This window comes from Antrostomus carolinensis, unplaced genomic scaffold, assembly GCF_000700745.2.
Source record: "Antrostomus carolinensis isolate BGI_N321 unplaced genomic scaffold, ASM70074v2 scaffold12854, whole genome shotgun sequence".
NCBI lineage: Eukaryota > Metazoa > Chordata > Aves > Caprimulgiformes > Caprimulgidae > Antrostomus > Antrostomus carolinensis.
The window spans coordinates 1-12,607 of NW_010311452.1; the positions used below are offsets into that span (position 1 = coordinate 1).

Below are 12,607 nucleotides of genomic sequence, written 5' to 3' on the forward strand. Positions count from 1 at the left end.
AGCGAGCAGCGCCCTGCGCGGAGCCGCGGGTCAGCGGGGCGATGGCACCGCGCAGTCCCGCGGCGTCGGGGGTCAGCGTAAAGCCACGAGCGGGGCAGGGTGAGGAAGCCTGTAAGGGAGGAGATTGTGTTCGCTGTTGCGAAAGGTGACTCGCCAATAGGTACCAGGAAAACATCTAAAAAAAGGTGACGCGTGAACTGGTGAACTTTTTTTATACTTCGATTTAAACCAGCGGCCCACGTGAAATAACCCATGGATTGTACACCAGTTGGATTTCATGATGTGATTCTGCCTGGAACGTGATTATCTTCTTTGCTCTTCTGCTGGTTTTGCTCCTATTTGGTTATTATTCCACATCTCTTCCCTGGCATAGGGCCTTTTGAGATACAGATTGCATATTTTCCTAGCTAAAAGCTTTATTCGGGTGCTTAAATTGAAACGGGCTCTGCTGCAGCTGTGTGTGTTAACTTGCATCCTCCTTGAGAGAGCAGTGTTGGGGGCTTTGTAGCGTGCCTTGCCTTAAAAAACAAAAGGGAGGAAAAGCCTCAAGCCGCATGAGCAAAGGGTTCACCTTTTTCGGCAGCCTGTACTTCTTGGATCAAACTGCAAATAATAGTACATTGTGAAAGGCTGCATTTAGTGGATGAATTTGGAGGATGAGGGCACTGCATGGAGGGCAGTTATGAACAGATGTTTTACAAACATAATGTAGTAGTACTGGGGACTTAAATTTTTGTACAAATGAATTTTGACCATTTGGCAGTCAACAGAGCTGTGTTGATTCCATGAGCAAAGTCTAACCTACTTTTCTCAAATAACAGTTCTGAATCAGATTGTGCTTCCAGATAAGTAGTGCATTTTAAATATGAAAACACACTACCATTTTTCGTTTGTCTTGTGATCAGTGAAACAAGCCTAGCCTTGAAACAGAAAGAAACGGTTAAAAGGGCTTTGTAAAATTGAAGCTATAGCACACAAATTTATGGTAGCCAAATGCTTTCAAAAAATTAAAACCAGCCTGCGTTTGCCTCTTGTTTTGTAAAGGGTTTTTTGGAGGCAGACATTATAGCTCTTTACAAGTGAAGTTGCTGTGTAATGACAGGTTTACTTAAAAAATTTAGAAGTTATAATCAGAGATTAGGAAACCTGGATTATGATGTAGTCATACTGAAAAACTAAGAAAGCAATCCTTTTGTCAATATCCATGCTGAAGGAACTTATGAAGGAGTCATGGATGTTTCGTTTCACAATCATGGGAGCTCCAAAAAAGATCAAGATCTATACTGCCTAGAAACAGTATCAGAGTTGGCTTTGAGGATTCTGCCCCGATATGGTGACAGCCATCAAAATAACAGTGAAATGAATAATGTGCTCCTCCGTAGCAAAGAGAATGTGGGTCAGGCAAAACAAGATTTATGTTTTATTTGCTGTTTCTTTGCAAACAGTTTCTTGTTCCTTCACGCTCCCCCTTCCCTTAGGTGAGCAACAGTACAGCAAAATAAGAAAAGTATTATCTTCAGCAGTTGGCAAGTCAGGTATGAGTGGGAGAAGAAATAAAATTTACCTTCACTTTTTTTCTTGTCTTTCTTTTGCTTTCCCCCTCTAAAAGCTTACAAGCTTAACAAACACAGAGGGTTTTTTGTAGGGATGCGGTAGATAAAATTATTGTAAAGAGGAAAAAAAAGTTGTACAGCTGCCAGAGATGGTGGAAAACTATGATTAATACTTTTCTTCTTGATTCATTTTTGGTGCTGGATTAGTGAGGTACTGAAAAACAATGTTTTAAATACAGTGGAGAACAGTATTTCAGCTTAAGAGTAAGTTTGATAATAGTATTAAGCTTACATGATACCAATAGCTATTCAGTACATAGAGAACAAGGTTAAGAAGGTATAACATGATTGGAGAAAGGAACTGGCATCAAGAAACAAACCAGCCTTGTCAAATGGTTACTGTGGGAGGTAGATAACCAGAGCACAGGTATAAAGTGATGAAAGTTGTTACTAGTCAATAATACCAGAAGGGATTGTTAGGTATTACAAGTCACAAACTGAATGAGTCAGCAACACAGTACCATTGCCAAAAAATATTGTGTAAATCCAGTGAGGTGGTAGTTCATGCCTAACTGATGTGTATGTCGGGCTGATGCGTTGTGGGTTGGGGGTGTTTGTTTCTCCCCCCTCTCCTCTCAGTTAAAAAATGCAAGCTCTCTGGGAAGAGTTCACAGAATTAAATTCAAGCAAAAAACCATGGGGTAAATGGAGGAAAAAGAACGTTAGATGTCTGGTTGGATCCAGGAAAATACAGCTTTAAGAAATCGGAGAATTTTGTTTGTCTCTCTTTTATCTTGTCTCCTTTTTTGACCTTTTGATCACCTTGCTCATCAAATGTAGGAGGAACAATCTTTTCTGTATATTTGCTGTAGTCCAATCTCCTTTAAAACAGCTGTAGAAATAATTTTCTTTCTTGATCTTTACTATGTCCTATACTTTAAAAGCTGTCACTGTGGTGTGTATAATCTAAAAATGCTCTAAAGAAAAAAATGAGTCTAATGTAGTAAAATAATACAATACACCATTTGGGATTAAAGTCAAACAACTTTAAAATGGTGTATTATCTGTTAAGGAAGACCAAAGACATTGTTGGTAGCCATAACATCTATTTTAATCACTGTTTAATCAGGGATGACTTAATATTTATTATTTTTCCTCTTTCCACTCTTGTTTTCCACAGCAAATCATCTCTGTTGTCTGCTGATAAATCTATAATTTGAATGTTATCTTGGATGTAGGCATTTGGAGCTCTTTGTGTCAAGTCTAAATCTTTCCAGTTCTTTGTGTATTAAAATCCTTAAGTTGTAGCACTTACCCATTCACCCAGCTAAAATTAACTTCTTGGCTCTTGTTCTTCTCCATTTTGATTACTGCATCATCTTTTTCTCCATTTTTGACACAGTCTTGCTCAACTACATATTGCCTTGCTGATAAATTCCATTACTTCACTGTTTCAGAAGAATATTTTGTCAAGATTGGCTGTACCTGGATGGCGTTTTTCTGATACTCCAGGGAAAGAGATGTGGGATGGGAAGGAACAATCCCAGAAGTGATGTTTCAGTCCCCTGAAATAAAAATTATATTTCTCTCCCTAGAGATCATTGCCCAAAGAGCTGAGGCATAAAATTGAATCATAATCATATTATCTTGTATGTCTCTTGTCTTATGCTTAGACTGTAAGCTTTGTGCCTGAGATCCATTCTTTCTCTGTGCCTAGTGCAAAATTGCTGCAAGTATACCAGTATATAATTGTGGCCCTTAATTGGGTTTTCTGGGTACAGTTGTGATGCCAATAATAAAACTGACTTACTAGTTTTATGTGAGTGGAAAAACTGAGAGGCTTTTCTTCAGAGCAGAGTAGACTGGACCTATTACTACCAACTTCAGTTTTGGGGAATAGTTTCTGAGTAAGGGCCTCAGGCATTTGGCCCTTAGTGTTTCCCTTTTTAAGTGGATAACCAGAGTGGAATGGAACTTTTGTTGTCTGGGTATTTAGCATAAGACTGAGAAATCCAAGATGTCCTTTTGGGAGCACTTCTGTTTCTGCTCCCAGAAGGGATGGACTGGATGAGGTAATCATCTCTTCTGCTTCAGTGTTGCATGTTGCATAATTCCACAGTTACTCCACAGATCTGAATCAAGATAACTGTTGAAGGAAAAAAGAAGGGTAAAAGAAATCGGGCAGCCTCTGTGGTGGTGTGTTCTGGCTGGGCTACACCTCAGCTAACCAGAGGGCTTCGCTTTCCGAAACTCTGTGTACCCCACCCTCTTTCAGATACAGGAAGGCATTACACCTGAGCAATGTGTGGATGGAAGAGAGGCCTGTTGCTTGCTCAAAGGTATCAGAGACTCCTGAAAGAGGCTGCAAAACCATGCCTAAATGAAATATTTTGAGTTGGAAAAACAGCTATGAAGTGTTCATCTGAGAGTATCCATTAGTACTGTTTTGTGTAGGACATGATCAGGCATCAGCAGCACTTAAGCAAAGTGCCTGCATGGCACTATGGATTATAATCTGTGATAGAAGTCAAGCTTTAGGTCTTCCATAGCAGAGTCTTTCATTCAAAGTTATTAAGGCAGACTCTTAGCTATTTGAATACCAATTTTCTTTGTATTTTTTACTTGTTGAAATCCCATGTGGTCACTCTAAATAATATTTTGCTTCTACTCACCAGAAGTACTGTTTAAGGAATTACTGTGAATGTTTACTACCACTTTTGTTCATGCAACCACGTACTTTTTTATTTATATATATATATAAACCCCATAAAAATGTATGGGGGTTTATTCCCTGTCCTTTAACTTGCCTACTGAAGATTTACAAACAATAATTTGAATTTAACTGAAACATCAGGTTATCTTGAATTCTCTCTGTTTAGCTTTTATATTTTTAGCATAATAGAAAATAAATTAAATGAGTGTGACTGTCATATATGCGCTGTCATTTGGTTTTGTGATCTGTATAGATGGCCTGCCATGCTGTGTTATGCAACATGATGCTTTCTTGTGGTGTTTGAGATTGGGGTCTTAGAATGCAAATTTCCTGGGACAAAAGCTAAGGTTTTTCATCTGTTCTGGAATCCAGATCTGTTCTGCCAACTCTTATTTTAAAGCACCACTCTATCACGTATACTCACTTTCCTAGTCCTCTAAACGTATGGCAGTGCAGGGTCCCATTGGGAAAAACTTCATATATAAAACTTACTACTTGTTCGGGGTATTTAAAATCATGCTAAGTTGTATTGTAGTATCTTTTGTGTGCGTTTTCTCCTTTGTGTATGTTGGGGGTTTCTTTGGGTGGCTGGCTGGGTTTTCTTGCTTGTTTGATTTTGTTTGGGTTTTGGATTTATTTTTTTTTTTCTCCCTTCCTCCAACAAACTTTCTGATTATTGATTCTTAAGTTAGCATTTAACTTTGGAATGATCGTAGAACTTGTTTTGCTACCTGTTAGGTTTCCCTTGTAATTATCTATTTTACTATATGTATTTCATAATTTCTCCACCCGCCTCTGCTCCAGCATGTTAATCTTTCTTCTCTGCTGACTTCACAGAGGCTTTGCACTTGGTAGAGCTAGACTGTTCATTTTCTAGTTACCGTGTAGGAATTGGTGGTTCTCGGAGCCTAACAGTCCTTCAGGATCAGTTTTCTCATCCTCGTTGTCCCCGTTGATCTTATGGTCCGTTTAACTAGTTGGAGTGTCTTTCCCCTCCCCTAACCCCCCCCCCCAGTAGAGACTCCATGGGCTGTTCCTGTGTGGGTGTTTCTCCTGCAAATATGCTTGTTTGTCACAACATGTCAGGAGGACGAGATACATATACTCTCCTTCTCTGTGTGAAATCTTACTAGTCTTTCTGCTTTGTGGATCTCAGCAACAGGGAGAAGTTAAGAGATGGAGGACGTGGTGATTGCAGGCATAGCAGGGAAGCTGCCAGAATCAGAGAACTTGCAAGAGTTTTGGGAAAACCTGCTTAATGGAGTTGATATGGTCACAGAGGATGATCGGAGGTGGAAACCAGGTGAGTGCTTATTGACACTTCTTTTGGAGCCATGAGTTGTGAGCGTTTTAATTATCCTATGAAAGGAAAGGAATTATCAAATGTGAAACCCTGCCTGAGCTTCTGAATGCGTTTCTGATACATCATCAAGAAATTCAGGAACAGAACACTTTTATTAAGGTCTCAAGCAATCCACTTTATAATGCCATGTCCCATGCAGCAGTAGCTTGTAAATAGTATGTAGTTTACTTCAAAATAAAAGAACACTATGACAGAGCAGCTAGGCAACATGAATCCTATGCCTGCAGTTGATAGCTATGGTAGTAAGACTACTCTGTTATTTTTATTGATTTAGAGGTAGCACAGGGACTACAGTCCTGTGATTTATAGCTTTTTACAATATTCTTTTCTGTCCGATTGTCTTTTTGAAGTGTCTGGCACACGTCTATCCAATTCAAGCTACTAATTTGCAGAAGTGGAAAGTGGCTTTTTTCTTTCTTCTTACTGGTGACTGAGTAGAACCACTGATTTGGACTCTGTTTATTAAGATGGCCCTGCTTACTGCAGGGGGGTTGGACTAGGTGACCTTTAAAGGTCCTTTCTAATACAAACCGTTCCGTGATTATGTGCTTGATACGACTTGGCAAAGTAAAAATTATTAGATTAGATAGATGTTTTTTGGCACCATAAGAGAGCAGTCTAAAGACTGGAAAGCAGTCTAAAGACTGGAGAGTCTTAAAAAATGCCAATTGTTTTTGTTAATGCAGTGTTCTCATTTCCAAATGAGATTCAGAGACATGAGTAGGTAGATTTTCATGCAGCACTCTTGAGTTCTGCTTCAGGGAACTGAGGTTTCATGTGTAATTGAGAATCATCTCCATTCACTCTGTACTTTGTCTCAGCTGGTTGCTGCTTCAAAACTGATGTATTCTGTGACTCAGCATTGAATTTTTCTTCTCAGGTATTTATGGACTGCCCAAAAGAAATGGAAAGCTCAAGGACATAAGCAAATTTGATGCATCCTTTTTTGGGGTTCACCCCAAACAAGCTCATACAATGGATCCTCAACTTCGCTTGCTGTTGGAAGTTTCTTATGAAGCTATTCTGGATGGAGGTAAGCAGCTGAATTACTGAAGGGAGAGAATTGTGCTATATTGTGTCTGTGCAGCAGGTACAGATTTTCACCTGTGTGTCCATATACTTTTTTACACAAGACTCTACCAATGCCCATCTAAGCTGAAGAACTGTCTCTGGGCGCAGTATGTTCTGGCCAAAAGCCAATACCAAAGTTCTGGTGGACTCTGCAGTAAGACTTGTAAGGTCTGCAATTGAAACAGATAAAAGACAAAATATAATACAAAAATGTAACTATAGGTAAGGGAACAATGCTCGTAGGCCTGCCAGAAAGGGACAGTAAGTAGTATTTCATGAACTGGTGCCAGCATACCTGATATCTCCCCAGTTTTCCCCTCATTATAAGTTTGTGTACTGTAATCCATCTTCCAATGTCCCCATAGGTATTAATCCGGCCACACTCTGTGGCACAGACACAGGTGTATGGATTGGTGCCAGTGGGTCAGAAGCTGCTGAAGCCCTTAGCCAAGATCCAGAAGAGCTTTTGGGATACAGTATGACTGGCTGCCAGCGTGCCATGTTCGCCAACAGGATTTCCTACTTTTATGACTTAACAGGTAAGTGCCCCTAAACCTGTCGATGCTGATCAGCAATTGAAATTAGAGCATGATTCTGTACTGTACAGATTTCTGTACAGAAACTGTACCACAGTTTCTGTAGAGGAGTGGGATGGATATGATGATGTAGAACCCTTTTGGGATGAGAAAGTAACATGCAACTATGAGAAGCATATGAGAAGCAGAAAATGTGTTGTAAGTGTGTGATAAGACTCATTGTAAGGCTTTGTAACTCAGTTGCAGCTGGTGGGCATAGCTGGCATTCATCTGAAGGATGATGATGTCACGAGGCCTTCCTAAAAAGGCCTAGGTCCTTTCCAGTCTTTAGACTGCTATTTGGTGTCAAGCTATGTAGAAGACAACTATCCCAAAGACAAACTGACTGGAACAGTTGGCTCATGTTGAGTAAAGTGGAAGAAGTGGGAGAGCCACCAAAGCATTGTAATTGAAGGCATAGACATGACTTGAACAGTGTGCAGCATTGAAGTGGGTGGAGGGATGGGAATTGCTCTGCAGAGCAACAGAGAACAGAGATAATGACAAGGATAGCACCAGAAAGGGGGGAGAAGTTTTACTGTTGAGAATGGGGAAATAAATGAGACCTGCCTGTGAAGCTACAATATCTCTTTTTGATGGAGATAGAGATGGAAGTTTAAAAGATACCCTTAAAGACAAACTGTTTGCAATTTTTTTCTACCTTTCTCATGCCTTGTTACCTGGTAAGCAGGCAGAGGTGGTGATTCTTCAGGATTATCAGTTATGTTCTGAAGCAACTCTTTACTTAATGGGGTTTTTTTAATATATTTCTCTTGTATTGCCATCCTGTAGTCTTTGGAGAGCAACTCTAGGAAATAAACAGTGAAAACCAACTCTTTTGTTTTCCATTTTTGTTCTCTAAGGACCAAGCATAACTATTGACACAGCCTGCTCCTCTAGTCTTGTCGCTCTGGAAAATGCTTTTAAGGCTATTCGTCATGGACGGTGCAGTGCAGCCTTGGTAGGAGGGGTCAACCTTTTGCTGAAACCCAACACTTCTGTGCAGTTCATGAAACTGGGTATGCTTAGTCCTGATGGTGCCTGCAAGGCATTTGATGTTTCAGGTAAGGTGTTAGTACAAAAGGTTGTCATGTTGTATGAGAGGAACTCTACTGTGGAGTCTGTGACCAGATACTCTTGTAATACAGTAAAGAGCTAGCTTCATAGTTTTTCCTAGGTGCACTGTTTGGGACATACCCTGCACCTGATGTTGCATGTGCCATTGTACCTGGAAAACTAAATGTGGGAAGGAAACTATACGGTTTGTTTCTCAGTCACTGGGGAGAGGAAATAGCTTTCTCTTGATGGACACTTTCTGTCATCATTTGTGATGAGCAGCAAGCCTTTCTGAGACTTTTTTTTTTTTTTTAAGAGATTGATATGTCATACTCTCAAAGCAGTTGGTTAGGAATGAGGTTACATTAATGCATGTTTTTTTGCAACTTTCTCAAAGCAGAGCAGAATTAGTGACTCTTTTATTTCTGCTCTCAGGAAATGGATATTGTCGCTCTGAAGCTGTTGTTGTTGTTCTTTTGACCAAGAGATCTATGGCTAAGAGGATCTATGCCACAATAGTCAATGCTGGAAGCAACACTGATGGCTTTAAGGAGCAAGGTAGGCCTTGAGCCTCTGAAAAGTGAGATACCTACAGAACTGTTCAGTCTAGAGTCTTTGTCATCAAGAACAGGCTGTTGTGGGGTTCTTCTTTAGATGTGTGAAGGTTTTCTGTTGTTTGGGGAGGTTTTTTTGTTTTCTAGTTTGGTAATGCAAAGTTCAGAACCCTATTTTGTAAAGAAGTTGAAGGAGACAAGTGAAGGTATCTACTGCGCAAAGTAACAGATATGTCCTGTTGCTAGTTTAGCCTTCCTCAGTACATCTACAGTAACTTCTGCACTGATGGTGGAAATGTAGATGGTGTTAAGACTGTAAGGCTTTTTCCCTACTGCTGTCCCATTTCTTCCACTCTATAGTTATGGAGACACCAAGTTTTACATGTTCTGCTTGACCTAGACATCTCCTAGTATTCTGTTAACCAGTGTCTCTTCACACTAGTCTAACTCACTGCTTCAGTCCATTTCTGGTTCCTCTGCTCTTCTTCAAAAGCATCTGAGAGGCTTATTGTGTTTCATGTTAAGGACGTTGATGTAAATAATGGAAGAGTTTCTGTTTGTTTTTGGTTTTTTGTTGGTTTTTCTTTTTTTTGCCAGGGCGGGGGGGGTCCATTTGTTTTTGTTTGGGTTTTTTTGACCTGGTAGCCCCAAGCAGTTGAAAGGGTGCTAAAATCAGAACAGGAAGCATCTGATAGGAGAGAGCAGTTGACAGCAATTTTGGTCCTAGGTGTGACATTCCCATCTGGAGAGATGCAGCAGCAGTTGGTCAGCTCTTTGTACAGAGAATCTGGTATCAAACCTGGAGAAGTGGAGTATGTTGAAGCTCATGGGACAGGCACCAAGGTCAGCATGGCCCCTTTGCGTTTGGAGTGTTTTCTTCTCCCTTATTTTCTTCCCTTGCATCAGTTGACACACTTTTCCGTTAAATTATTCTTTGTTTTTCCAAAACGATACTTCTCCCTGTTGCTAGAATATGTACTGCTTCACCGCTTCTGGATTTTACTCAAACATTTTGATCTTTCTCTTGTGATGTGTTTTGGAAGTGCTAGCTAATAGCCGTGCTGATTCTCTTCCTGTTAGGTTGGAGATCCACAGGAAGTAAATGGCATTGTAAATGTCTTCTGTCAATGTGAGAGAGAGCCACTGTTGATTGGATCAACCAAGTCAAACATGGGTCATCCAGAGCCTGCCTCTGGGCTTGCTGCATTAGCCAAGGTAACAGGAAAACTGTGGGAGGAGGGGAACACAACAGTGTGGGGGTGTTTTTAATGTTTTGGGTTTTTTTTGTTCTAAGGAAAATTTGCACTGATCCAGGATAGGATGCTCACTGGTAATGAGAAATCATGTGATTCTTATTAATGATCTACTTCTTGCTCCACCTGCAAATACTTTTAAAAGCTCAGGTGGATATTCTGCAAGCTGGACATGGAATGCCCAGGTGGCCCTCTGCTCTGTGCACACAGAAGTGTGTGCATGCATGTGCACATGCACTTTAGTTCCTCCTTCCTACTGAATTCTACATGAGCATAACTCTGCTCAGAATCAAGGCTTTGGATCACTTTTTTGGTGGTCCTTACACTGGACCTTCCAACAGAATGCTGCTGTAAGCCATTTGGATTTGAGGAGTGTACAAGTAGAGGGATTTAAATGTTTGGAGTAGTTGGCAATGACCAAAGATAAGAGGCAGTATGGGCTTTCAGCGCTAAAAGAGTAGCTGATCCTTCTGTCTGTCTGTCAGGGGTGTATCATCTCCTCTTCTTCTCTCATGTTGGCAAGAAGCCAGGTGAGTTCTTTGGGGTGAGGCTACCAGATTGAATAACTAGTTGTCTTAGCAACTGGCCTACTAACTACTGCTGTAGGCAGACAATCATCTATTGGCTCTGGCTGTTAAACTGCTTAGCAGAGAGCTAGCTAATGTGCACATTTGGTTGTAAGCCTATTACTGACAGCCTTAGAGCCACACAAATTGAACGTACACTGTCATTGCTAGAATTTTAGGCTCTTTTAAAGTGGTTATTGCAACGTGAATACATAGAACTTGCTGTGAATAGCCTCATCTGCAAATAAATAATGGAGACAGCAGTGTCTGTCCCTCTGTAGAGGAAAGTTTACTTTTTTTAGCACCACTGTCTCTGACACTACCTTCATAGAAGGAATGATAACTGAGTCACAAAATAAACTTCTCTGTCTGTACCATGCTATACATTATAAACAAGTTTGTTTAGTGCAGTTCTGCGGTGATCTGTCAGGAGAGGATCATAACCTTGAGATACTGTTTCCCTGTCTGTGTTTCTTAGAGGATGTAGAACTGCAAAGATGAGAGCCACAATTTGTTTTTGAAGACTTCTCTGACATCATTCTTTTTTGGACAGTTTTCTCACTTGACTTTGTATCAGAACTTACACCCGCAGGCAAGAGCCCATGTTATCCATCATGCCTGCTAGAATATCTTTTTACCACGGTTTCATTAAGCTGTGTTAGGTCTCGTTTCCAGATCTGGTGTCTTGAAAGCGTTTGAACCTTTGGGAGGATAATGGAAGCTCTGTCTCTGTTTTTGATTCTTTGAAAGTTGGGCAGCACTTGCTATTTTAATATTTGGAAGTTAATCAGAGTGGCAAATCAGGCATCCTTGAGACCAAGCTAGAAATGACACCAAGCCCACTGTCATCTCTTAGACAGTAACTGTCTCAGGAAGTCTGCAGTTTCCCGGAATGTTTTCTTTTGGAATTCCATAAAATACTATTATAAGTGAGATGTTAGTTAGGAAAATAAGTCTTGAAAGTATCTGATTTCAGACTTGGAAGAGAATCTATTAATTATGTAGGCAAGTAGAAAATAAACTAGGGCTTGCCAAGGCTACTTCAGTTAAATTCTGGTAAGGGAGGGAAGACTCACCAGAACCTTTGAACTACTCAGCCTATGTAATTACTTGCTATACAGCAAAGACAGAGCTTCTTGGTGGCTCTGGTGTACACTTACTGTACTGTACTCTCAACCTTGTGTAGAAACCATGGCAGACTTAAAAGTACAAATATGTATGCTGTGTAAAGCAACAGCAAGTTCATAATGCATAGTATTGTAGGTGTAGGACAGTGTGCATGAAAATACTTAGACTACAACTTTAAACATGCTAACTGGAGTTCAAATCATGCATTTATTCTGGTTGTTCTCCCAGGTAGGCTGCTGTGTCTGATAGTCAACTTGGACTACTGTGTCTGATAATTCCCAAACCAGTATCTGTTCTTCTGACCGTTTTGAGGTGATGAAGGAAGTGCCAAACATACAGAGCACAGTGTGTTTGCAACTGACCTTGTAGTCTGTGATTTGCTGGACTTATGCCACAGAGGAGTATGGGCTTGGTGTCACAGGCTGTTGGTAGAGATGCTGCTGAGAGAAGGGAGCTCTTGCTTTTTTGGCACAGCTGTTCTAACTTTCATGCTGTTTCTGTACTTCCTTTTGGCTCTGCCAGTTCTGTCCAGTCTGCTGTACCTGCTTTTTTGGATCAAGGAGATAATAAATGGGTGCAAAGCACTAAGCAAGCTCCTTTACCAGTGATTCAGCTTGGTTGTTTTGCAGCAAAGGCAGAAATGGAAGCATTTGTTGTGATAAGGAAGAGCATGTGTGGTGGCGTGTGTAACTGGGGAGAGATGAAGCAGAGTGTGATAAAGGGACAGGATCTGAAAGGGGAGAAAGAAGATGTGATATTCTTAGCCAGGCTGCTT

At 40.6% G+C, this 12,607-nt stretch overlaps 1 protein-coding gene across 2 annotated transcripts in view; it reads left to right on the plus strand.

Annotated features, from left to right (window-relative positions):
* Positions 1 to 5,419: 5,419 nt before the first annotated feature.
* Positions 5,420 to 12,607, plus strand: part of FASN (fatty acid synthase) — a 37,106-nt gene continuing 29,918 nt past the window's right edge. For both annotated transcript variants that reach the window (XM_010166748.1, XM_010166747.1), the window contains exons 1-7: positions 5,420 to 5,569; positions 6,510 to 6,662; positions 7,066 to 7,239; positions 8,139 to 8,339; positions 8,767 to 8,889; positions 9,613 to 9,728; positions 9,966 to 10,100. In XM_010166748.1, the coding sequence (XP_010165050.1) occupies positions 5,443 to 5,569; positions 6,510 to 6,662; positions 7,066 to 7,239; positions 8,139 to 8,339; positions 8,767 to 8,889; positions 9,613 to 9,728; positions 9,966 to 10,100 (1,029 nt within the window). In that variant the 5' untranslated portion in view covers positions 5,420 to 5,442. The remainder of the gene's footprint in view (positions 5,570 to 6,509; positions 6,663 to 7,065; positions 7,240 to 8,138; positions 8,340 to 8,766; positions 8,890 to 9,612; positions 9,729 to 9,965; positions 10,101 to 12,607) is intronic.